Source organism: Malurus melanocephalus, unplaced genomic scaffold (assembly GCF_030028575.1).
Source record: "Malurus melanocephalus ecotype Western Australia unplaced genomic scaffold, MMel_1.1 scaffold_332, whole genome shotgun sequence".
Lineage (NCBI taxonomy): Eukaryota > Metazoa > Chordata > Aves > Passeriformes > Maluridae > Malurus > Malurus melanocephalus.
The window spans coordinates 631,898-659,358 of NW_026623564.1; the positions used below are offsets into that span (position 1 = coordinate 631,898).

Consider the following 27,461-nt stretch of genomic DNA (forward strand, 5'->3'; position numbering starts at 1 on the left):
GGGAGAACAAAACACATTCATGTTCTGTATTTGGAGACACAGRACAGTTCGAGTTGCAATACATCCAAAATTCTTACAAGCAATAAGCCAGAAAGCAACTCACTCAGGCTTGCCTTGCCTCCCCAAAGTAACTGAGAGCAACTCACACACACAGGCATCCACACTGCAACTGACCAAAAAGCATTCCTAAAATAGATTTAAAGCATCTTAATGCAAAGCTGTGACCATGGCAAGTTCAGAGAACTCTGTCCTCATAAGCAATTTTTCAAACCCAAGGAACTGGCAGCCAAGCTTCATCCTCCCTAGCAAATGAAACTGCAGTCAAACTGAAGCAAGAGCCTGCAGGGAACATTAACCCTCCACCACTATTCCCCAGTCATCCAGGGTAACAAGCAAGTCTTTTTGCAGAGCTCTTATAAATGCTCTGGATCAAAATATAATCCTGCTCCCATCTCAGAGTACCTGGTCAAAGAAACCTCTTCACATTATAAAAAGATGGTTTGTTCTCCCATTGAGCAGCTTTTACAAATCTTCTAGAAATTTTCTTAAGCACTAAGAACCATGAGACATGTGAAACTAATGTCTCCATAGAACACCCTACAAAGCTCCTCATCATCTGTGTGTCTATGCTAAACTCACTTCATCACTGCTATTTATGCTTCATTTGCCAATTGCTCAACCATCTACTCCAGGGGCATATTCCACACAGGAGGATGGATGTTACCAGGATTTGAAATTTACCTTTCAYGGTTCAATCCTTTTCAAATTTATTCTTCTGGATTACATGAAGTTCAGCATTGCCAGAACTAAACTCCACTCCACAACCACCAGAGTATGCAGCCAATGCTCTGTCACTAGAATTAACCCTAAAAATATCATATGTGCTGAAATTTACCTACATGAGCTCTCTACAAATGTCCCTGAAGATAGTGCATACATAGGATTTATTTAGGTTATTCAGCATGCTCCTAACTTTCAGTTGCCAGGCCTGTGATTGCAAAATAAAAACAACAGAAAAAATGCCACTCATAGATGGATAGGTATTTTTAAAGGAACACATTTGTCATATCAAGCCCTAATGGCACTGATGCCATTAGGAGGAAAAAACAGACTTTAGTCCTTATCTAGTTCCCCCATAAACAAGGCATACATTTCCTAGTTTGAGAACTAGAAGTTCTATCCTGTAATGGAGATAATATCCTCAAAGCTGGACTCCCCACTTAACAGAAAGTTGCCCAACAGGAATAAGGAGTTGATGCTGAGGAAGCTGAGGTAGGAAAAACTCACCACAAAGAGGTCGTATATCTTGCACTGTGCTACAAGTCAGAAGTGATAAGTAACAGAAGTCTAGCCACACACGGGTTAGGAAGTTTTACAGGGAACACTGGAGCAGTAATACACAGCTGCCAAAACCACAATTATACGTTAGTTTACAGACTTGAGGAACATGCTGTGCTGCAGATGAGTCACAACATGATGCTGTACGAACTCCACACTGAAWGAAACCACCCCAACAATATCCAGACTCATCATCCCACTCACTGACTTGTAGGACACTTCTGACTGCACTGGGAATGTCTGTTTCTTCCAAAGAACTGTGAAATCTTGATCATGTACAGTTGTGCAACTCCATCTGCTAYATTCTATGATCCTCACCTGTTTTCTTCCCCACTATGTCCCATTTCACCCTCTCTCCTCATCCTCTTAACCACCTCACCACAGAAGTTTCAGATTCTGAAAAGAAAATCTCCACACCCACATCCCAARTATTCCCATACTAATGGAATGTCAGCGCATGCTCTTCAAGCCTGAGCACCAAGAATCAGCACACAAAACAAMCTAGTGACAAGCAGAAACTCAGACCTTCTAAAAGCAGTAATCCACATCACTGGAATTGTCCACATCGCTGGAACTGTAAGGCAATTATCTCAAGACAACAGGTACAGAAATAAATTACTTTACTACCTCTCTGAGTATCAACATCCAAAAGCTTTTACATCCAGATTATGAATCAGCTTGAATCTGAAAGAGGAATCTGTTGCAGAACAGGTATGCCAGTAAGGATATCAAGCAATGCAAAAACCATACAGGGCTGTGACTCTACAAGTCATAGTCAATGGGGGAATTCTTCAGCGAGAGTACAAACACCAGAATTTACATCTCTGTTCACTCTTCTGCATTGTTTAGCTGCTTCAGAGACAGTTTCATAACTGCATTGTTGTCAGAGAAAACAGAAACACCTCTCATCACCAGAAAAGAAGTGTGGGGTATTCTGCGTATTTAAACACACACCATGCATATCCTGCCCTCCAAAAAATGATTGTAAATTAACTTTTTTTCTAAATTGGAACTGCACTCAGAACCATTTGAAAAGTACAAATCCAGACATAAGGACTAACCTTGAATCCTCTGACTGATAAGATGCTTAATGAGCAGCTAACAAAGATTTGTCTTTTAGCTTAATAAGGAATACTAAAAATAACGTCACAGTAAGGATGGCTCACCCCAAAAATTACACTGTAGTCACTACCATTTTACATTATACTGAAGGAACATATGAGCACTATCAGCAGGGTGGAGAGTAAAAAWTGAAAAGACCAACTGCTGATTCTGAGCAACTAAAAGCATACACTGGACACCAGAAGAGATCTTGGTCAAAATACTTCATCAACCACCATGCAAAGAGCTTATTTTAATAATACATTAACCTATTCAACAGGTCTCTAATGTAATAAATCAAAATCTAGTAATAAAATTTTATTGTGTAGGAAAGTACTTTTAAAACAATACTTGAAACAGAAGACCAGATTCCGAAGTGATTCACAGCCCATGAATCAATACCCGTACAGTCTTAATAATTTTATTTTGAACTTGGATGAATAAACTCATGCTGCAGCATGCTTTGCTATGTCTGTACGGGGATGGCYGAAGTCTGAGCAAGCATGGCTTATGCAACACAATGAACACAAGACAATGCCTTTGAAYGCCGAAGTCCATATTAGATTGTAGCAGCACCTCATCTGCTTTTCAACAGTAGACTCTTTACTYTTACACCTGTCTTCTTTTCAACATGAGGTCTTAAGGAGATCAATAGCATTTTTTCTTTCTTGTCTTCTTCCTTCTTTCTTCTACTCAAATGTGCTGTTTAAGCAGATGGAGAGTCTTAATGATATCTCAGTTATATCCACTGGTAAACAAAACTGACAAGTGTTTAGAAAATTAACAAGTAGAAGAGGCAAAAAACCCCAGATAATAGATAATTTCTTTAATGGGATTTCAAAGTATTATTTGATATTTGCTTTAGAGAAATACATAAATTCTCTGCACAGGGTGTTACAGAGCTGTAAGACATKTAACTTGGGCTATGAACACTAAGATTCAATAGGAATTGGCAAGTCTCACTGATACAAGTCCTGCCAACTAATAACATAAACACAATAATGGAGTGAGCTCTACACAGCAACTTTCCATCCAACACTTGCAAAAGAAATTCCTGAGACAGTGAACAGGATGCCTGAACTAATTTTAGATTAGTCTAAAATAGCACAAGTAAAGCTAAAGGTCTGTAACATAACCCAGTTTCTAAGTGCTAAATCTAAGCCAAGCCCACTGAATTAGCAGCAAAACAAATCCACACCTTCTTGTTTCTAGAATCCCATGATAGAGAAGGAGTAAGTTCTGTGCCAGCATTTATTTCTAAAATCCACGAAAGTGTAGTGCAGATAAGCTGTTATTGGTCTTACTTCACTGGATGGTTAATAACAGCTTTTGCTTCATCTTCATAAAAGAAAAAGTTAGTGTTCATGCTTCTGATATTTCTCAGAACTACCAATGCCTTTCCTCCCTCCATCATGTTTTACAATGGCTGAGGAGRGAATGCTTTGGACCTTAACAACCCCAAGCCAGAAGTAATCTGTATGAAATAACAAGCACAGTTAATGTCTTGATCCATCAAAATGCATTCAAAGCTGGGCCAAAACCCATTAATTCCACAGAACGAAAAACACAGAGACGCCAACATATGTGAATACAACTACACACTTCAGAAGACAAAGCATTCTATGTCGTACTGTACATGTGCAGTTCCATCTTTCAGAGAGAAAGTGCAGCTACATGGCACACAAACTGAACTCCCTTCCCAAACAGAAATGTTGCTTGCAATATTYGAAAGCTCCCAGCTCGCCCACTTCCTGTTTTTCAGAGCAGGCATTACTCGTCTGCACCATGAGAGTTTCTTCCTCCAGGGCRTATCTCACAGGGAGCACTCCAGCAGGTCTGCAGGCATATCTAAACTATACAGCAAGTCATGCTGCCAAGAAACCAAAACCAGTTTTAGAACCAGTAATGCCACCATCAGCTACACTGTTTTCAGAATGCACCCATGGTACAGCCCTACACTGATAGCAGCTGGTCCACACATTTCTGTGTGGCTCAGGCTCACAAAGGATCATTTTGTTCCCACAGGATGGTATGCAAGATTTGTTTAGAATGCTGCCTACCTTCACACTGTAAAAGCAGATACAAAAGTAGGTTCAGCTCCTCTGCTGGTTTCCTTTTGCCTATTTTTAAGCTGATGCAGCCTCTGACTTTTAATCACCATTGCTGTTATTGCAGAATCCGTATATTGCTGATTCACAGTGGTTTCTCCCCAGACAAAGGCAGTCTTTGCTGTGAAAAGCACAGCCCTCRGTTTTCACCTTTGGATATAGACACTCCTGGAAGCAACAAAGGGCGCTTGTACAGAAAGAACATTTTTGAAACACATGAAAAGCAAGGAGGGCATTATATCCATGTCCAGTTTCAGATAAGACAATTGGTGGGCAGGTTGCATTGTTACAACTTCTAATTTGCAGGAGTCTGTCTGATGCTGCTTTTCTTCCTTCCGTGCTTTTTTCCAATCTTGCAGTTAGACAGAAGACACTAGAAAGAGTGTTTGACTCCATAATGGAGTAATAACTGCAACTAAAGCTCACACATTATTTTCTAAAGTCAGAACTTTAGTCCAGCATCTTTTCAGTAAGTGTTGTGTCAACAGATTAGGAATAKATAGAAAATAGGCTAATCCAAACATTTTCACTTAAGTATTATCTGTCCAAGACACTGCGACAACAATCTTTAACCTTACGACATACTTCTTTTACTCAAGATTATAAAGATTTTACATAACAAACTAACAAATTATAACAACACAGCCATTGGTCTACAAAACAGCTCTTGGAAAACATTTTCTTCGTATTTTCTGTATGCCATAAATAATATCGTTTAATTTCAAGAAATATTTGAAATGTGGATCATGTTAAGCAACAGTTATTATTACTGAGTAACTGTTTCACTTCACAGAACAAAGAGATCAAATCCCTAACTGAAATTCTACCTGAACTTCCCAAATGACTTAATATAAAAAAAAGCCAAACATGCTTTCTTAAAAAGAGATTGACAAGAACTATGAAAAATGTCCAGACAGACAACTTTGCAGTCTTTCAGTATAAAGTTTAAGTGCAAGACACACCTGAACTTGAATTAATAAATAAAATTTAAATTTCTATTTTGACTAGTCAAAAGCTTCACAAAAGTATTCAGATAATACTTGGCCATTGAAACATGGTATTAATTCATCTTTTCAGCTTTTTTGTCAGTGTATTTTGCATTAATGAGATGAAATGTGGTCAGCACAGCCACAAGCTTGGGAGTATTTTTAGGATTGGGGAGGCAGAACAAGATAATGGGCAAGTTTTTTTAAGTACTTGGAAGGGAAGGAGAAAGAGCATTCTCAGCTGCTTGGAACCTACAAGGTACAATCCCGTATCATCCCACCTCCATCATACTGATCTCTCCTGAAATAAAAGACCATTTTGTTTCTATAGTATCACCCCTGGATTAGATCACCTCTGCTCCAGCACAAACACACACATCACCAAATGCAAATACATTGCCTTTCTCTGCCTCCCCCTTGGGTTCCACCAATTACAATTAAAAAAAAAGAACTAATGTATTTCCCGTCCACTCTAATGACAACTTTTCAATTCAGTTTATCAAGCAGAATGTGCAAAAAAGGCACTGTATGAAATCTATTTGATGTCTGGCATGTCAAGAAAATCMAACTATTCTGAAAGCACTCATCCTGTAATGATTCTGCTTAATGCCAAGAAAACATTTCACCTCCTCACCTTCAGATCACAAAGGGATCAAAAGGGGATTCTAAAAGCACAATTAAGACTGAAAACATTTGCTGACAGCTTGACAGCTCTGAACATKCACCCCAGAAAAACTGAATTACAAGTGCTCACTCATACTGTTACCTGTAATTGTGTATCCATAYGCAGCCAGCTGTCCAGCCATGTATTCACCATCTGAATTATTGTGAGAACATCCCCATGTACGAATCCAGATTTTCTGAACACCAGGAATAATGCTGTCAAGTAAAAAGGAATGAAAAATACAAGTTAAATGATGAACAAGCTTCCCCTTTAGGCCCACTGTGCTGACACAATGAATTGTAATTCTTGAAACATAAAATAAACAACACAAACAGTAACAATTCTGCAACAGCTGAGGAAAAACAGTAATTATGTGATTCTAGTGTAATGGGTATTAGGTCTTGCTGGGATAGAGTAACTTTCCTCACAGCAACCCATATAGTGCTGTGTTTTATATTTGTGACTGTAAGAGTGTTGGCAACACACCTGTGTTTCAGCTACCACTGAACACTGTTTGCTTTTTTCCCACTGTGCCCCAACCCTTCACAAGCAGGTTGCAGATGGACAACAGGCTGGGAGGAACATGAACAGACTACTGACCAAAAGGATAATTCATTCCAGATGTCATCATGCTCAGCAGTAAAAACCAAGTGGGTTTGGTCTTTCCAAAATAACCATTGTTCTGAGACTGGTCGGGTACCAGTCTGCTTGTGGGAGGTGGCAAATGGCTGCTTTTGCATCACTTGGGGTTTTTCCCTGCTCCTTCCTTCACTTTATCTGTTTTCAATCTCAACCCACCAGTTTTCTCACTTTTATTCTTCCAGTTCTCTCCCTTGTGGCAGAGTCAATCCACCACAGCTAACAAGAAAAGAGTTAGAAAAGAGTTTTAGGATGGAGAAGGTACAAGATCTGTAGGATAACAACAGATTCAGTACACTGCAGTTATGTTAAAACAACAACAAAAACTCCAGTAAAACACAAATAAAAAAAAAATTAACAAATCCCAAACCTAAACTCCCCAACTTACTCAAAATTATGTATCATGTAACAAGCAACCTTCAAGTGACAGAACTGAAATTAGGCCACCAGCAAACAAATTGCAACCTTTTGATATTATGGCATGCATTGATTGTAGCTCCCTCCATAAAAGCCAGCTCTACAAATTCWTAACTTGATGGCCACCAGCCACACAAACAGCAGAAAGCCCCCATCCCAATCTTTCCAGGTTAGAGAAGCAGCATGACAGACATGCAGTGTGGAGCTAGCACATACAATGCTCCAAGAAGCAACAAAAGTTCTTCAATAAGCTCTTGCTGAAATTTCTGGGATAACTGCCAATAAGCTAAAGATGCCRGTACAAGAACACCACACATCCTGGAACACAATACTGCGCCCTGCCTACTGCTTTTTTTTGGCCTCCCCCTACATGCTTCTTTTTTAAAAGACACTTCCCCTAGCTAAAAATAGAAATTTGTTGATGGAACATTAATGATCATTAAGTGTAAACACAGTGTATTTGGACTTCCTGCTGTCTAAACAACATATATTCAATGTGCTGTCTTGGGTAAAAAACACTAAAACACAGCCTGTTAGAGAATATATGGTACCTGAATACTTTGGGGCATGAAATACTAGTGTAAAGTATCYACAGAGAACCAGTTCAGCTCTCTGTACACTCCTGGCAGACTGGGGCCAAAGCACTTTTAGGAGCATGAAATAAAGATGCAGTTATGCTCATAACACCTCTTTTGAAAATGAAAAAACAGAATTTAATTTCTCCATGGGAAATTAAATTTCCATATGCAATTTATTTTCATCTTTATCGTACAGGGAAACTATATATACCAACTTGAAACTAATAAAAGAAAAAAAAAAAAAAAAAAAAGAAAAAAACCCAGATCTCAGAACTGCAGTAGAAACTATAATCAATAACTGACCTACACTAATCAATTCCACTGCAGCAGAAAGCTGATTGTGTTCTTATGGGAATCACAAGATAGGAAAAATGCAAGCATACATTCCATAGTTATTGCATGCTATTTCCACTGAAACAAAACAGCAAGTTCAAAGTAAGTTTCACCATGTCACTTGCAGGATGTACACACATGAAGTACAGYTTTTGGAAATCTCAGTATCCAGAAAACAGTTTGAAAGGCTGAAGCAAGGATGATGAACCCTTTATGAAAGGAGATTGGGTCAGGGAAYAGTTCAGCACACCAAGCATACATTAAGTCCCTGGGCCCTGACAGGATGCACCCACAAGAGAGATAGGGACATAGTGGAGACAATTCAACAAAGGGCCATAAAGATCACGATGGGACTGGAACATGTCTCCTAAGAGAAAAAGCTGAGGGGGCTGGTATTGCTCTGCCTGGAAGGCTCAGGGGGATCTCATCCAAGTATATAAATACCTGAAGGAAGAGTGCAAAGACAGAGCCAGGATTTTCTTCAGTGCTGCCCAGTGACAGGACCAGAGGCAAMAGGCACAAACTGAAACATGGGAGGCTCCCTCTGAGCATCAGGAAACATATTTTTTACTCTAAGAATGACCAAGAACTGGCATAGGTTACCCAGGGAGGTAATAGAATCTCAATATCCTGGAGATACACAAAAACTACCTAGTCAGTGTCCTGCCAACTGGTTCTTTGTGGCCATACTCTAGCAGGGGGGTTTGGAGAAGATGACCTTCCAACCTCAATCCTTTTGCAGCTCTCAGGATTTGGTTCTTATTTCTCATTTCAGATGTCAAAAGGCTACTCCAGGACTGCATTTTGAAGAGCTCCGATTGTATTTAGGTAACTGAGATGAAACAGACAATTTTTCAAATACGTTTTACRCATAAAAGCACAACAACAACCATTTTTGCAGTCTGACTATTCTATTCRTCAACATCTCAGGGATAACTGATATCTACAGAAAATCTGTCCAGGAAAACAAATTTGCTTAGAATTTATTRTTTATTCTCTCTACATTCTAAAAGGACTATTTTACTTGTTTTTATCTAGTATTCAGATTTTACRTGATGAGATAATGCAAACTTGCACCTTATTTTTAAAAGCTGACAAGTGCATACRAGATACAAGAAAAGCAACAACATAGGGTCGATGTAAGACTTTACCTGTCACTTGGGGGCTCATCATCTGTCTGAACATTTTTGTGGGAGTTGCGTTTTCGCACTTTGGGAATAACATTCTTTCTCACAAACTGCCGATCATGTGGCTTCAAATCTTCTGCTGACACAATGTCTTCGATGTCCTCAAGCACTGGCTCACATGCAGCAGGCATCTTCAAGAAGCTTTGGAGAAGACTGGCATTAGCAAAGCATTTGAATACAAAACTAAGGTCTAGTATCTACCGCACATTTCTCTTAAAGAAAAGTCAGATGTATTTCTATGCATGTRTGCAATATATCACACGCATGAGGGATACTGAGCGCATAAAAACAACCCACTGTCGACAGACATTTTTGGAATGCCCTCTTCCCCTGATACCTCAAACACAGGTAGGGAGAAAGCCACAAACCATACACATTCTTAAGGGCTTGTTTATAAATCATCTGCACCTTGTCATCTTCTAATTCAAAAACACTTCATCTCCTCTGACACAACAGATCCAAGATGCTTTTAATCATCAACATCATAAAATAATGAGTTCATGTTATATGATGGATGTACGTCCACTCAGATCACAGAGAAGAATGAAAGATACAGAATCCAAATGACTACTTCAGAGGCCATTCAGGCTCTCTTATTCATGTGTGGACACTATCTAAGTATGTTTTCATAATCCTTTGAAAACAAATCAAGCTATTCCTAGAATTCCTAATATCATAGGCCTTTTGTCTGAATTAGTTCATCCATCAGGACAGTAAAGTAAAAATTTCTGTCTTCAGGTACAAGACATTAAGCAACTATACCTAAMTAATAAAATATAAACACATTATAATCTGGCTAGGAAAATATTCTAGAAGATTGCTAAAATCTAACTATATTTCCACAAGAAAGCAAATATATATATATATATGCATATGTGTCACCCAGCAGATGTCAAAATCCAGATTTGTTTTCAGGAACTGAAAAAAAAGCCATTTGCTACAAGAATCTATAAAAAAGTCACTGCATTCATTACATGCCATCCTGTGCCGTAAYTTTTAATCAGAATGTCTGAAGTACCATCAGAAACTTGGATTTTTTACATATCCCAACAGTTTACTGAGGAAATCACAGAAGGGCATGTCACAGAGATTACAGGGAAAATACAACACATTCCTAACTGAAAGTGAAGAACAAAAAAAACAAAGTCTTTAATTTCTTTAAAATTTGAGGAACAAGATTTGCTACTGGCATAAAAACAYTTCCAGATGTTCCAAATGAATTACTGAAGAACACAAGTTAAACATCTGTGCATTTTCCCAGCATGTCAATCTTCAGTCARTCTTGCAAAATATACTTTAAAATAGAACCTCATGTAAACTGAACCATCACACGTGAACATTTAACTTAAGATGGAACAGAATGATGTCACAAAAGAGGATGCATCTGCCCCAGCTGCTTAGGCAATTAGGACTCTTCCAGATTAAAAAAAAAAACAGGATCTATAAAACAATCCTGCAAAAGATGAACCAAAAAAAAACATCTGTGGAAAATCTAGCAATAAAGAGTAAGAGGGAGGGGTGACATCTCTTAGACTACTTTATACCACTGACAATATGTACAAATAGGTAAAGTTATCAAATTAATTCCTAGAAAGGAATACATTTGATTTTTTTTGATTTGTTGTTTTTTCTCTCTTATAGAAAAATATCCAATGTAATGGAGCAGCTGGAAAAACAAATAAGCTTAGCTTGTTACAGTAGCCCATGAAAGAAAGAATACAGCCAAACTAAAAATCCTACCTTTTTAAGCAAAGTCTTAATCCTCCTRGATAGTAATCCTGGGCAGGTAGGGAGGAGGAAAGGAAAAAAAAAGATATGGCATGAACAGAATTAAGAGATAGAAAACCATGAATTCGTRTTATTGTAAAACAAGCATTCATCCTCCCTTTGCAGAAATACATTTCTGGCTCAGTTAGACCTCATGTGGACTGGGTTCACACACTGGTTGGCTGGCAAGATGAAAGAGTAGCCACGTTTTCCCTGTCTCCTGAGGAGGGGCACTGATCTTTTTATCCTTCTTCTACAGAGCCTTTTTTTTTGGTCAAAGTCAGATGTATTTAACTTCTCTCAGATTCCGCCAGATTCTGTCTTCTGTCAGTTTAAAATTTTGAATAAAAAAAGGGAGAGAGATCAAAAGTAAATTTTAGTTCAAGTCATTCACAACTTKTTTTAAAATTAAAACACTGTGAAGTTATTTTAAAACAAATTATTTGATATCCACACTAGTTCCATATGCATGCATGAGCTCTCGTTCGCAAGCAAAAAAAATAAAGACAGATTCCTGCAGCTATTCTGGTAGATTGACTGAAATAAGAAGCAKTAACAAAATTAGAAGTTGATACATTCTTCTCATACAGCCAAGTGGCAACTACAGAACTGTATGTTTCTCTTAAAAAATGCTAGTAAATAAATAAAAAAATGCAGTTGTTTTAACATCTTGTCACAAACCAAACTTCCCTTGTGCTAATTTGTTTTGGCCACTCCTCCTCAATCTCCTTGCACATACCAATCGAGGACTCCCATCCAGGTGGGAATAGGACCGCTCCTTTCCTCTATTTACCAACAGGTGTCTCCGGTAAAGCCCCGGAATTTTATTCCCGGGCGCACACAGAGCAGATGAAAACTGCAGCGTTAATACACATTGAGAGCAAGCATTGCATACACATATTGTATACGTGTATATGTACATATCATAGAATGATAGAATTGTTAGYGTTGGGAAAGGCAMCTCCAGAGATCATCCAGCTCTGCCAAGGCAGGGCCACAGGGCCACCTGGAGCAGGTTACATGGGAACGTCTCCAGAGAAGGAGACGCCACAACCTCCCCGGGCAGCCTGTTCCAGTGCTCTGCCAGCTTCACTGTAATGTTCTTCATTTTAAAGTGAAATTTCCTGCGTTTTAGTTTATGGCCACTACACCTCGTCCTGTCACCGAGCACCTGATGAGTCTGGCACCATCCGCCTCTGAGATACTTATAGGCTTTAATGAAAACTCCTCTCAGTATTCTGTTCTCCAGTCTAAACAGGCCCAGTTCCCGCAATCTCTCCTCTTACAGATACATACGTAAACAATATACGTATAAATAAATAGAGCCCACCGGCGAGGTGCAGCCGGGTCCCGGCCTGCATCACGCACACCTGGAGGCCGCCTAAGTCCGGCCCCCCTACCCGACCTCCCCCCACGCTGAGGGTACCCCATCCCCGAGCTGCATCCCGACCCCAACCCCTCCGGAGATTCCCGCCAGGCGATTCGTCTCCTCCTCCCAACGYTAAGGCGGAGCACTGGGAAGGCCCCACAGGAGACGGGAACATCGCGCAGGAAGAAGGCAAATTCGACCAGACCGTCACAGTCGGGCCGGGGAGAGAAGGACGGGAGGGGAGAAGAGAGGAGGAGAGAGGAGAGGAGCGGAGGGAAGGGGGCCGGGGCGCATCCCAACCCCGACACTCACCCGCGTCTCACCCGGGCTCCGCCATCGCGCCCCGCCCCGAGGCCCCGCGCGCGCAGCCCCGCCAGGACGGCGGCCGGCGAAGGCCACAACAGCGCGGAGGGCCCGCTTCGCCACCGAGAGCGCGGTCCCCGGCGGGAGAGCCTCACGGACCCTGGGAGATTCACCTTTGTTTTAACTGGAAGAGCAGCAATCCCAGGAATAYGCATCCAGTAAAAGCAGTTGCGATTCTGATATATCTGATCCAAGTGGGCCATGAGCAATTAATCTTCTTCTGGCCACAATGCACTTTTTAAATTATTAATTTTAATCGTTAATTTCCTCAAAACACAGTGCTTGCTAATAGCAACTTTCCTGAACAGTCTGAAAGATATTGATTAAAATATTCACTACCAGATGGCTAGAGTTTCTGGCACTTTTCCTGCCGATTTTTCTGACTGATATTTAGTAAAACTCAAGTGTGGTTGTTTGGACTTCGATGGCTGAAGCCAAAGCTCTCAGCAGATTAAGTGTGCAGTGTCCTTGGTGATCACAGTGTTGTAGAGAGTGAGCATAATATTATTACTTTGGCTTTAATATACAGAGTTAACCTAAAAAGATTATTTATGTTGTATCTCTAACATATTATATTTTGAGGCAGTCAGCTTTGGAATGTAAAGGTCACCATTTCTTTGAGTTGCRTTTTGAATGTTAAGTTTCTCTCTTTAGAAGGATCTTTTCGAATCAGTTTATTCTTTAAAAAGCTCATTATAGTCTCCCTTGAACTGGAGGGAACACAAATGAAAACCCTGAGTGTATTCCATAGTAGATCTGTTGATCTGCTCATAGATAAAACTTAACAATGTCTAATTATGAATATCACTTCTCTCTCCTTTTTCTTAAAAACTAGTGCTTATTTTATRTGATGTTTATATGACAATGCTTACAGGGAAAAAGAAAAAAAGAAAAAAGAAAATGTGAACAAAAGAACAGGAGAGATTTGAAGAAGATAACTGGRACAGAAAGAAATAAGCACTACATTTAAATCAGTCTTTAAGAACAAATCATTCTGGGCAGGACTGAGCACTATTAATATCGCTCTGGTCTCRTGATAGAGTCATTGTTACAGTTCAAGATATATTTGCCTTGCTGTTTGGTTTTGTTTAAGCACACAAGTACTTTCCAGAAATTCTCTCAGTAAGACACTGTGTGAYGTGTACTTTGTTACTTTTGTGGCTTTTTTAGCCCAGGAGAGAATGGAAGAAAATACTTCAAGATGGGTGGCCCCGTTGATCTATTTCGGACCTCCTCCTGTGGTGTAAGAAGTTCTTACTCGGTCAGGAGTAATGGAATCTGTACCACCAATCAGCATTTTAACAGCTGCTTGATAAGGTTAGCGATTCTCTTTTCTTTTCAGTTTCCCCTTGTTATGGTTTGAATTGGGCCAAAAGCCAAAAGCACCGCACCCACGATGTTCCCTTCCTGCCCCCAACGTAGAGGCAGAAGGGAGAGCAAAAGCCCAATCAACACTAAATTTTATGGCTTTTAGACAGCATAACATAATTGAGAGAAAGATACATATATGCTCCAGAGAATGGTCAGACAGGCTGAATAACTTAAGTTGCAAAATAGATTTATTACAAAAAACTACTAAGAAAACTACCACACCGGGAAGGGGGACAAAGATAGGGAAAAATTTACAAGGAGAAGCAGCAGCCTGTCCATCAACCTCAGAGCCATAATGGATTGGCTCTAAAACACAGGGGGCAAGGCTCCTTTTGCTGGAGAAGGAGAAAGTTTCTAAAACTTTGTCACAGGAGCCATCTTTATGGTTTCTTGGTCCCATCCCCCCACCACCAAAAATCTGACCGAGTCAAACCAGGACACCCCTGTTCAAAAGATTTCACATGCAGTCCTTGAATCCAGCTTCTCTGTTCTGGGAGCATGACACTGCACTACCCCACAGCTGTCCCCACAGCCAGGTGTTCGTGCTCTGGTTGAACCCAGCTGGGCACACACCAGGGCTGGGTTGCTGACTGAAAGAGCAAAGTACAGGCAGCCGGCAAGACACAACCAAAAATCTCCACATGGCCGACATTGACAAACACTACTCATTAAGGGGAGGCAGTGATCTCTAAGAGCAGGTCCCAGGCAGGAATAACCCATGAGTCCCATACCTAGTGACATAAATAGGCCACACTGATCGGTTCCAGCGCGATCCGGCAGAGCCTTTACTTTGTCCAACTGCCAAGAATTCAGTCTCAAGCAGCCCTGGTGCCAGCACAGTCCTGTTGAGTCCTAGGAGGTAGCAACAAAATGGAAGGCTCTGTCCCAGTGCTTTTGAAGCCCACAAACCTAAATTTCTCTCTAGCATATTCATAATAACAAAGCCGCATGCAGACTGCAAGTAGCACAGCAGGTAGAGAAGGAAGTAGATGATTCCCTACCACCTCCTCACCACAGGAAGAAAGTTTATCTGTATCTAGCTGGGAAAACCACTTTTYACATGACAGTGGCTGAGAGTACAATTTCCAGAACTGGCCTTCTATGGGCTTGCAGCACACATGCTCCAGTTCCTTGAGTGTCTAAAGAAGAGCTTTAGATTACATCCTTCTCAAGTTGCCTGCAGACCTTAGTTCCTACTCTTCAGGGGTGGTAGACTCAAAGACACCAGCCTCAAGCTGGGTTACCAACTGAAGTCATAGGTTTTGCCRGAGCAGGTAGTTGGAAAAATACAAAAACTACAGGGAAAATAAAATCCAAATCTCAAATTCAGCTCCTGGTTAGTAGAAGAGACATCCTTAGTTTGTTTAGAGCACCTCAACTAACATCCTTACGGAAAGGAAACAGCCAGGAGGTGAGGGCTCAGTTTTTACATTGCAACCTTATTGTCTGATAACTAACATCAGTTCTGGTTGGAAATAAGTGATGATCTTCCGAAAAAAATAGGGAGTCCAAAAAGAGATACAAGAAATTATATTTTTTTCCTCAATTCTCGGAATTCAGGAGAACCTGTGAGCAACATTCAGCACTACTCAGAATTGGCAACAATCCACTTTTTTCTGTTATAGATGACTCTTTTTGTCAAGTTTTAGAAAGAAAATTGCAGGTAAATAAACTTCCAGACTTAATGACGGTCAGGAATTCTATTGGTCATTACTTAGCTGTAGAGTAATAGCCAGGCAGATCTTGCTTCAGCAAGAAAAGTAGAATGGGGAGATGAATTCTTGTTTGTGCTTTGGTTAATATCACTCCACTGACTTGGCTATACAGGCTCATGGTTCACTTAATGTTGAGAATTGCTTGCTCCAAGAACACCAATGACATTGTGCATTAACTGTGTTTCATACACGGGGGAAAAAAAAGGTACTAAAATTGGTGCTTTTAAACATGTAGCTATGCTTCGTGTACTTTTTGTAGTACCTTACATATCTTTCATAYTTCCTTTCTACAGCAAAAATGTTCACATCGGCATCTAAACCAAGGTGTAATTTATTCTTTCAGGTGTAAGTCAAAAGGAATATAAAGGGACTGTTTCTTGTCATTTGTAGGTGGTTAAGTTCTTGCTGTAGATTCAAGGGCATGAACCCCCCCCCCCATTATTTTTAACTCCTTTCCTGTGTGTAAAGGAATAAATAGTTGCCTGTCATTCAGGACATTTTGACAGATTTTTCCAAAACCTTTTCCATTTGCTGGCAGCCAAAGAATGCAGCACATACAGGCCTCAATTAAACCTCCCTGAAACTAATACTTATGACAGCTATAGAATAGCAAAACTGAGATCGGGGGGGTAGAGTAGATATTTACTGCCATCTCTGCTTCAAAGGGAGATCAGAGAACACAGCCCTCTAGCCCTAMTTTATTATTTATTAAGAATATAGAGAAGACCTTTGTAATCTTCTTTTCAGATGTCTCAATATATACAGGCACATAGAGAAAGTAACAGCTACCTCCTAGTGTGCAGGAAGTTAAAAAGACACAAATTACGTGCTCAGAAGTGCAATATTTAAGCAATCAACCATATTACCACGATTTTATTATCACGAGAATTTTTTTTCCAATTTATGAATGGGCATTTTATCTAGAAAGGTGCAGCACCAACACCAGAAAGGAAGTATGAGTTTGATAATTTAGGTCTGGGCAAGGGACTGTTGGAGGTGACTCGAGAAAGCAGAAGTTCTTTTCAAAGCCACTATAATGAAACTTCTGGAGAATTATCATTAGGAAGGTTAAGCAGATCTCAGCAACTGCATTCATGTGATTTAATCCTACAATAACAATTTCTATGAAGTTTGCAAGAAGTCTAATTCACATGAGAGGAGAGGGAATAAATAAGCTTGTTATCCCAACCTCTGGATCATCTGCTGTGTCTCTTACATGTGTCTTTTGTTCTTCTTTCACTCTGGCTTAAAAAACCCCGCTGAACTTATTCTTGGCATCATAAAAAATGGGATTGAAACTATCTGGTGTCAAATGAGTATGTGCAGTAATAATAAAAACAGTAACAGTCTCAGGAAATGTATGACAGACACCAAGAATAAGAAAAATTTAAATACCTGTATACAAATCTAAAGTCTTTAAAAAATTTCATTTTTATTGATTCATTACCATACAAAATTTATTCAAATTACATCCATTTGAAGTGGTAAGATCACAGCTAGAGAACAGGTCACCCTTTAATAAATCTATTTACAAAACTCACCATAAAAGCTTTTTTTGTTGTTTTTTTTCTTTTTTTTTACAGTATTTTACAGAGGTTTGTTTGTTTTTTTTTTAAACTAGCATACAATGCAAAGCTAAATTAGATTAGTATTTTGCCCACACACATTGGGACAAGTGTTTAATTTGTACAAAAAAAGATGGTCTGTGTTAGTCTTCATTTTCTCTTCCCTCATAAAAGTGCCCCTTTGTCTTGCAAATCTTCATGCTCACACAACTTTTACTTTCCTCTTCCACAAGACAAAAACTTTAAATACGACAATTTTATTTACAGATCCACATCTAAAAAAACTCTTAAAAAATTACAAACCAGCTAGAAAATATTCTGGCACTGTTTACAAATTAATTCTATTGTACAAAACTGCTAGATAACTAAAGTGTGAGTTGAGAACATATATCAAATTAAATACAACTGCTGAATGATCTATGCAAACATTTGTACATATAAACACACACTTAACACTGTTTAACAGTTCTTTATGTGTTGCCCTTTATACATTTGTTATATTCCGAAACCCACACAGTCATACAGTTTCCTTATTAGTACTGTGACTTCTTGCCTTTTCATGTGTGAGCTTTCATAGCAGCAACTCAATGGTACCAGAAAACCTGCATACATAATATTCTACTACAGTACAAATAGTACTAATTTTCTGAGTATGTCAGATAAGCACAACAGTAATGCAAACAAAAAGATTATATGGGCATCATCTAATCAACATTACATTAATTTAGCCCAGAACATGGCAAAATATTTTACACTCAAGAAAAAAAAAATTATTTAAGACTTCTTAGAATTCCTCTGATGTTCAAAAAAATAAATATTGGTACTATACTATACTAGCAAAGATCTTCAAAAAATAAATGCAATTCAGTTGATGTGGTACTTACAGTTATGTACTTTGGAAAAAAATTAGTTCCATTTTGCTGGCGAAGAGAATTATAAAAAGCTGTAAGCAGAGGAAGCTAACCCACTGAGATAAATATGATATATTGAACAAACAAAGCTTGGCATAAGTGTTTTCCATAGAGGGAAAAACCCACAGTGCATCTCTAGTAGGCACTTAACATGAAGCCCCACTTAGTACCACAAAAATTAATGTACCAGTTCTAATGCACACTGGGGGCAGTAAAATTGAACTGTGCATCTTCGTTCTAGTTTAAAAAAAACAACCAACAAAATCTACTTTCACACACACACACACACACACACAAGCATTTTTAAAAATCTGCGATTACTACAAGAAGTGGCAGAACTTTATACTTTTCAATATCTGCAATATACACTACATTTACAGTGTATTTTCTTTTCATTAAAAGCTTTTTAAGGACATAAGTATTTGACCTCATAATGAGACATATACACAGCTCAAAATGAGCATTATGACAGCAATTAAAACATTCCCACAAGTAGCTGAAGAATCCCATTTCACTCTTGCATTACTTCATATTTACGTTCACTGCATGTACAATCCATGTTGTGACACTCAAAAGACATGCATTCTCTGCAGAAGGCACGACCTGAAATACTATTATAAAATTGTTATTTAGGACTAAACCAGTTCATTAAGCCCTTCTCCGTAAGCCCACTTGTCATGGCAGAGACTGGGGGAGTGTGAAGACAAAAACATTTATCGTCACCTGCTTGCACCTGCTGACTCGCAAGGCACTGGAGCTCAGGGTCAAGGAGAAGGCTCTGCTGTAAAAGCCTTCTGTTGTTTCTTATAGTATTACAATTAAAATATCAGCACTGTTCAGGAGCCTAGTTTATTTAATGATGCTATTTTATGGTAAGTAGAGGACAACTCTGAATGACGGCAGGTTTTTTGATTCCATTAAAAACATAGTTGAGATATGGACAGCACTTAAGACAATCAGCTGTATATAAATTCATCCATTAGTGAAGGAAGTTTCTCTAAATCATAAGCATCAAAGAGGTCACTGATGCCTTCTTCATCCCCAAGGCTCAGCAAATAATCTTCCTGAAGCAGTGGAGGCAGCAAATTCACAAATGGTCCTTCAAAGTTTGAGGGAATTTGGTCCTCTGTCTGCTGTAGAAGGTTGGCTGGAGAAGCCAATGGAGAGATTGTTGCCATATTTACTGAGCAGTCACCTTGTCCTGAGTTAGCAGAAGCCACTTCTGTGAGAAGAGTGGGAGAAAAAAAAAGTTGCCACGTTTAACCTCAGCAGAAATATCAGACACAGATCAAACAAAGGAACCACTGCATAAAGAGCCTTCCATAAACCATCATTTGAACAATAAAAAAATGGCCTCCATAAAATTTCTAGCTTGTTTTTGTTATGTTACAAAGGGCTTCTCAAAAATGATCATGTTGCTATCATCTCTGACTTTTCTATTAAAAATTACAGGATTGAAACAACTACAGGGGGAAATAAACGTAGTGAAACGCCCATTTTCAGTGGAGTTCACAGTCAAAAATGGGAACTTTCTAGGCACCACATGTCATCAGTGAAGCAATGCAGCTTCACATATACCCATACACAGAGATTTCTGCCTCTTATATTGAGGTGGATCTTTACTGCTACTGTCCTAGTTGAAAACTTAGAAGGAACAATATTGCATTCTTTCTTCAATATTGCATACACTCTGGTTACATATGATATGCAAATAGGAAACTTATTTTAAACAAATGATGCAAAGGAAAACCTATTTCCCACTATATAAACCACAAATACATAGTGAAATATTGATACCTTAGCTTTTCAGTTCTTAGAAAAAGATAAAGAGCTGGAAGTCCAAAGTTCAAAAGGAAAAACGTTGAATGTGAGCTTGAAGAAAGGCCATTGGTATTGTAAAGAAATAATCTTACCTTTGGAAATGGTTTTGGAAATATTTCCATTGTGGTCCTGACTATAGGTTTTCATTGGACTGAGGGCATCGTTTTCCTCTGGGCACAGATAAACTTCAATAGGTCCTTGAGTACTAGATAAATGTATCAATGCACTCTGCTAACAAAACAAACATCAGAAGGGCGTTATGCCAGGGAACACAACAGAATATTGATGACACTGAATAAATTATTACTGGGGTGTGAGTGTTTGAGTACAGTTTTACTAATCCAAAGAACCTRAAGAGAATCCCAAGCTTTTTTTCTTTCAAGATATGAAAGGTTTGGCTGATGTATCTTGCAGACTAGAACACGAAAACTTTTCCCACTGTAGTGCACAAATCTCAAAATCCCACCATTTTGTGTGTCATATCATAAGGAGGGAGGTATAAAGGATTAAACTGCTAAACTTTCTTACAACCACAATAGCCTGGAGATATTCTGATAGAATGGAACTGTGGGATGCAAGTCACAGGTTTTATTATTACTCATAACAATAATATTTGGATGCATTTGTGTAAATGTTTCTGCTTTAAAAAGATGCCAGAACATCATTCCCAATCTCCCAAAAGCCTTCAGTACTTACTCAACTGAATTCAAATATCTACATGTAAGTTCACGTATTTATCAGGCAACATTTCCAAGTAACAAAAAAACCCCAAACCAGATGCCATTTTCTTCATCCAAACATCTTCTGCCCCCTCACAGCAGTGATTTTGATGGTGGTTCTGAATAGGAACTGCTAATTTGTTGCACGAAGTTATATTTTTCTTAACTTTCACACACTATAGTAAACCAACGTGACCTAGGCATAGAAGAGCAGCCTTCAAAGCTGCTCTTTGTGTTATGATGGAAAATCATAAATTACTCTGGTTCCAAATAAACCTGCTCCTGCTGTATTGCTTTAATAGTTTTCTAAAAAGCATGAATACAGGCATTAGGTACCTCTTTGCAAACTTCTTAAAAATACTTCCTTTTGTGCCCTTTGACAAAATGTTCCTTGTATTATTTGGGTTCTGACCGTTATGTAACATAATAGACAACATTTACAAATACAGCGAGCAACTGAATGGAGATCCCAAGGCAAAGAAAACAATTAAGAGTACTCAGGGCAATGCTATAGATAATTAGAACAAAAGGAGATGGGAAGAGCAGGAGTTGAAGAAGGAAGGTACTATTGAGTGACTGAGGTATGCAAAAAAGAGAACACTGAAATGTAACTGCTTCTGACAGAAAGAAATAGGATTTTACTGCCTGAAGCTGAAAATTAGATAAGTTGGGTACAGAGGATAAGGGACACTTAAGCACTAATTTTAATGATTTTGTGCATGTCTCTCTGCCTGCCTGATTTCACTGAATTAAAAATCAAAGCATAATGCCCAGGGGAAAGAAACAGGAAAGSAAGCAACAATAACAGTATATATTTATAAGCTATATAAATCATTGATATAAATATGTATTTATGATCTATATAAATCAAGATATAAATATATCCAGTATATATTTATAGCTTTTATACTGATAAAAGATATCCTTTCTTCATTGTAGCAAAATGATTTATTTTTCCTGCCAAAACCTGCCACAAAGTTCAAAGGGGAAATTAAGGACAAAGGCAGAGAAAGGAAAAAAAGAAGGATGGAAACCACAATGGGCCTAAGGAAGTGTAGAATAATCTTAGGGAAAAGTGACTAGGAATCCAGAGTCTGTTCCTGGCCACAGGGCAGCAGGTATCACTGACCTCACTGGCTTAGTGTAAGGATGAAGGATTAATGCATAGATATGAACACAACATACCAGTATTTGTGGGGTTAGTCCCATCTGTAGTTGCTCCTTGACTGAGGAAATTAGGTACATTTTCTGAATCCCTAAATCATGTCAATTATTCCAATTTGCCCAGCATATGGGTCTATTTTCACAAATGAGAACTAAAATAAGTGCTGATGAAGCAAAGATGATGATGGAAGAAGAAAGGGCAAGGATACGTTCTGGGAGTAAATCGCAAATTTCTACAATAACTGTAATACTTCAGAAAAGAAATACCTACAAGAAAACGTGTTTCAATAAGGCATCAGTTATATGGGTTGCCAAGATGCTTAAGGTATTGACTTATCCATTAACTTTTTAACTGAAATAAGAAAATGACTTTCTTGAGAAAAATTTTACATCATTACAAACCAAGAAAATTTCAATKATCAAGAACGAGCTTTTCTTTATATAAAGTATGGCAAAAGAAAATATCTGTAAATAGTGCGGATTACTCTGAAGAAACCTGAAAGTGAGTGAAAAGGAACAAATAATGATTGCTCTGTGTAAATTGATTTTTAAAGTTTTCCCTTCCTTTCTTAAAAGAAACATCCCTAAAATTTATAACAATATAGGGCTGTGTGCCTGGGCACGTACCACAGAAAGACTCAGGAGACACTGCATCTGTAGAAAAATGACATAAAACCTAGCAGAAAATGCCAGGTTCTCCTTACCTCCACTGGGTCAGGCACTTCAAGTCTTGTTTCTGGAGGAGCTTTCACAACWATAACAGTTTGGTCTTTAAGGCCACTAATTTTTCGAATATCTTGGTAYGTCACATAAGCTAATGTAATCTCTGTTAAGGAATTTTCCAACCCAGGTTACGATAGATTCAGGCTATTAGAAGAGGCAGAAGTCTTTGAACTATTTTTCCATTTTCTCATGGCTACATAGCTCTTAGCCCAAGGTTTTCTGTTCTCTGCACTGTGATTGCCATGAAGACCTGTGAGGATTTCCCTTTGATGTAACAGCTGGGGCCACTACTCAGTGAACAAAAGGGATTCTCTGTGCTGAGTGCTTTTCTCCTCTTCTATATGCAGGAAGCTACTTAAGCTAARGTTCAAGAACCTGGAATTACTCACAGACTCAATGAAGCAAAAATTTTTATGCGCTTGCTATCAGAATGCAGAGAGCTGAAAATCACTGAAAAAGTGCATAGGAATTTATGCTATAGAAGCGCATACACAATATCACTGAATCATRAAATGGTTTGGGCTGAAAAGGACCTCAAAGATCATTTTGTTCCAACCCCTCTTACATGGCCAGGGACACCTTTCACTAGACCACGTTGCCCAGGCCCCATCCAACCTGGCCTGGAACAATTCCAGGGATGAAGCATCCACAACTTCTCTGAACAACCTGTCCCAGTGCCTCACCACCCTCACAGTGAAGAATTTCTGTCTAGTATTTAATCTAAACCCATCTTCTTTCAGTTTAAAGCCATTCCCCCTTGTCCTATCACTACATGTCCTTACAAAAACACCACATGCAACTCTCCCACAGGCCACTACAGGTACTGGAAGATGCTATAGGGCCTCCCTAGAGTCTTCTCCAAAAATAGTAATTTCAATTTAAATTCGAGGGGCTTTGCAACCATAAATACATAATACATACAACATATATAAAATATATATAAATATATAAACAATTATGCAACATTCATATATTTATATATTAATTTTTATGATATTATTTTTAAAGCCTGTTTAAGCAGCTACTTTAAACCTCTGGAGTGCAGAAGGTCAATTTCTGCATAGGCACAGAATAAACACAAATATTTTGCTGCTCAATATGTATTGTCAMAATGACTGTGTTTTGGGGGTTATTACATGGTAAAACCTCAGGTTCTGATCCACGTAACTGAGATGTCAAAGTGCTTTTGGCTGTGGAAAGAACCATGAAATAGCCATGATCACATGAACATGGTTCCAGCTCTTTARTTTTGTCACCTGTGAGGTACCTGGCATAATGTTTATGCCAGAGGAATAAAAAGCCTGACTTTTTATACTTTTTGCRGGTGTGAATGTGTGTTGTTACAGAGCAGTACAGCCCAAGCTCAAACCACCAATACATCTTGCATCTGTCTTGGATAAAACAGGTCAAGAGGCAAAGTGACAGGTCATCTTTCACCCAATTGGCTTTTATCAAGGCTTTTACCACTCAGTAAGTAAGGTTTCCAAAGGCAGAATTCATCCCCACAGGATCCAGTRCTACAAATATTGAGAATTGCCATGYTCAGTTTTGCCTTGCTTATGTCTCTTCATGGATCATGCTTTCAGCTGAAGGCAGCGTTGATCCTACTCTCCATGCAACTTGGTGATCTTTGGTTACATCAAAATGGCTGTGAAATCCAGTCAAAAGATAATGCTMACGTAGTTCATGTACTTTTTACTGGTACTCCCTTCAGAACAGAGAATAAATCCATTTTGTTAGATGCTATTTAAACACTACTTATTATATACAGCAAAAAGTTTTCACAGCAGCATTTAATAAAATCCTATCTTGGTTGCTAACAGGCAGGAAATCTAAGGAAAATTACTACTGGTTAATTACAAAGGGCATTAACAGCGAAAATAAGTCATATGAACTTTATGTAATTTAGTATTGCTACTACATTAAGTAATTCAGTCTAAGGCCTTTGAGAACTCATACAACCTTTATCATCTATGATATTCTATTATAGATTCTCTAACCAGAGTAATCTGAAAATTTATTGCATATTCTATTATAGATTGACTAACCAGAGGAATCTAAAAATCTGTTGTAAGTTTGAGACCAAACTGATTCTCAGCTTTATTTTCCTCTCTGTGGCTCCAATTTATATACAAATCAGTTAAAAGTAAAATTTTAAAAATTAAGAATGAAGTCATGACTATGCAACTCTCTTTCCTTATCAAAGACTTTCTCTTCATGCCTTTATAATTTCTGAACACATGAAATGGGGTTTGCTCGAGGCTCAAAATATTTTAAAAAATGCAGGGCTATTGGGTATTTTGACTCATTGATCAATTAAGGTCTTGGTTCTACTCTGTGTGAACACAAATGTTAACAATCTCCTTCATGTATCACCCTTTCCATTTACTTTTTCTTTTCACATTCCAGAAGCATTGCAAGTGCGAGTAACTTTTCTATCAAACTACRTTAAAACCTTTTCAACTTCTTGAAGCTTCTGATGCTTTTTTTCTATCACATCCCATAGAGGAGCTCTCCTAGTATTATAGGGCACAGCAAGGAGGCTGAGCACCTTTGAGKTTTTGGGAAAAAGGATATCTCTGATTCTCTGAGTCCTCCGTTAGCAGCTTGAGGTCCAGGGTGCAGCTCTGGATTAGCTCATCCAGTTTCTTCTCTTCCTGAGTCAGTTCAGTCACCTCCTTTGTGAGGCCTTGGCGCTGTGCCAGCATCCCACCATCCTCTGACAGACTACAGCCCCTGCAAACACAGAGAAGGAAGACACCTCTTCAGCATCTGTAAAATCTGACCCTATGCCATGGTTAAGGGGGAGAGGCAAGACTTTATAAGGCAGATCAAGTTGTTAGTCCTTTCTCCCTAAACCCGCCCAGAGCGACTCAACATAAACCATGCTTTCCAGAAAAAGCATCTTTTCATCACAACAACATATTTTGGAAATGCCACCAAGATGGAAGAGATGAGTATTTTTAAGTACTTCCAAAATCTTGTTTCTAACCATGCCCCAGAAAAACCCAAGGAAGGCAGTAGGTAGGTACACATACCTAAAACCTTACTTCACCTGCAGAAGTAAATTAATCAATCCAGTTTTCAAACAAAATGCTGGTTTCTAATTTTCCTGACAAATGCTTTTATAAACTTTTCTTAACAGAAAAATAGAACTTGATCCTTTTGGAAGGCATTTTGGATGATTGCTTGGAGCAAAGTGTTAGCATGGAAGGTGGGAGAAGAAAAACACTGCTGCCCTGTGATGGAGAAATCAGSCAGCAGGGATGGAAAAGGATAACGAATACTTACATCCACTGAATGTTATTTTTGGATTTTTTCTTAATGAGATGGATGCCTTCCAATACATTGGTAATATCGTAAATCCTCCTTTTTTGCACCTTGAGGACCTCTGCTGCTCTGTTCAAATCTAGGACCCCATCAGGAGATTGGCTCAGCAACTGAATGAACTTCTTTGTAAGAAGGCCAAGGGATGTATCATACCGAGTCTTTTCTGAAGGAGACTTTGGAGCTTGGAAGGAAAAGGATAAAGAAAGTTAAATCAGTTTTTTCTCATTTTGGTTCTGAAAGCAGCAACCAAAAATGAAAGGATATATATTACAGTTATTTCTTTCATTTTTACTAAAGAAATCTCTCATACCTCTGCATTAAGACACAACTTACCACTAAATTTTTGTATTTCAAGATGTACTTTTCCAAAAGTCACAGGTACATGAGCAAATATATACRCTCTTTAAAATGCAAATATTTCCAGTAGTCTGACAGATACATACAGGAATACTCTGCTTAGGCTTTTACTWTGTGAATTCATAATAGTATTTTTAGTACCTATTTATCCTGGCAGCAAACCCAAAAAATCCCCAGTGACTCTCCTTCATCAGGCTGATAGCCAGCTTTCATCAGGGTTTGATTTTCCCCTCATGTGAGATAAGTGTTTCATATGCAATTAAGCAGGACTTAGGTGTACTTCAGTGGGTGAACACAATGACACATTCCGTCAGTGTCAGACTCCACAGCTTGAGAAAATTCAAGTGAATTAGAGGAGACTGATGTAAAGTACAATTTATGATCATCATAGCTCCATAACCCAACAATGCTCATACTGGGAGAGAGTATCCATTTCTTTCAAATCAGAAGCCAGCAAATGGCTTGGACCAATTCACGGTTTCCATGCACAAGTGCAACATCTATATGCTTAACAGATGTGTTTTTAAGAGTTTAAATAGTTGGATCAGAATGATTTATAATTCTAAATTTTCGAGGCCTTTCTGTCAAGGGAAATGAGCCAGAMATTATGATAAATCTGCTGGGCTGGTACATCTCAAACACTTAATTTGCTTCCAGTATTATGCAGAATGGAACTTGGGCTGATCTGGTGGTCTTTTCCACGTTTTCAAGGGTCAGGTCACACACTGAACTGCAAAAGTCAGTCAAAACTGAAAGTCCCACCTGAGAGTGAACCTTTAGACTACCCTGAAATATTTGGAAGAATATGATGGCTTTTCAATTAAAACCAAGACATTACATCTTTGCAAAGAGAACCAGCTAGCTGAATTTCTTTGGGTACATTCAGGGCTTGTCTGCTCAAGCAAATGGAAGAATATTCATAGAAAGGCTTGGGT

The 27,461-nt window shown here is 38.7% G+C and overlaps 2 protein-coding genes across 4 annotated transcripts in view; both read right to left on the reverse strand.

Moving 5' to 3' along the window:
- CDKAL1 (CDK5 regulatory subunit associated protein 1 like 1) overlaps nt 1-12,849 on the reverse strand; it is a 378,644-nt gene extending 365,795 nt beyond the window's left edge. Inside the window, exons 1-3 of one of the 2 annotated variants that reach the window (XM_057377905.1) lie at nt 12,800-12,849; nt 9,316-9,492; nt 6,300-6,412 (exon numbers count right to left, since the gene is read on the reverse strand). In XM_057377905.1, the coding sequence (XP_057233888.1) occupies nt 6,300-6,412; nt 9,316-9,482 (280 nt within the window). In that variant the 5' untranslated portion in view covers nt 9,483-9,492; nt 12,800-12,849. Of the gene's footprint in view, nt 1-6,299; nt 6,413-9,315; nt 9,493-11,091; nt 11,176-12,799 lie in introns of those variants that run through there. The other variant, XM_057377904.1, reaches the window with a different exon arrangement.
- A 4,501-nt stretch (nt 12,850-17,350) lies between these two features.
- The window catches only part of E2F3 (E2F transcription factor 3), a 42,123-nt gene continuing 32,012 nt past the window's right edge, over nt 17,351-27,461 (reverse strand). The window contains exons 3-7 of one of the 2 annotated variants that reach the window (XM_057377901.1): nt 26,131-26,350; nt 25,415-25,575; nt 22,821-22,933; nt 20,326-20,461; nt 17,351-19,634 (exon numbers count right to left, since the gene is read on the reverse strand). In XM_057377901.1, coding sequence (XP_057233884.1) covers nt 19,369-19,634; nt 20,326-20,461; nt 22,821-22,933; nt 25,415-25,575; nt 26,131-26,350 — 896 coding nt within the window. In that variant the 3' untranslated portion in view covers nt 17,351-19,368. Of the gene's footprint in view, nt 19,635-20,325; nt 20,465-22,820; nt 22,934-25,414; nt 25,576-26,130; nt 26,351-27,461 lie in introns of both variants that reach the window. The other variant, XM_057377900.1, reaches the window with a different exon arrangement.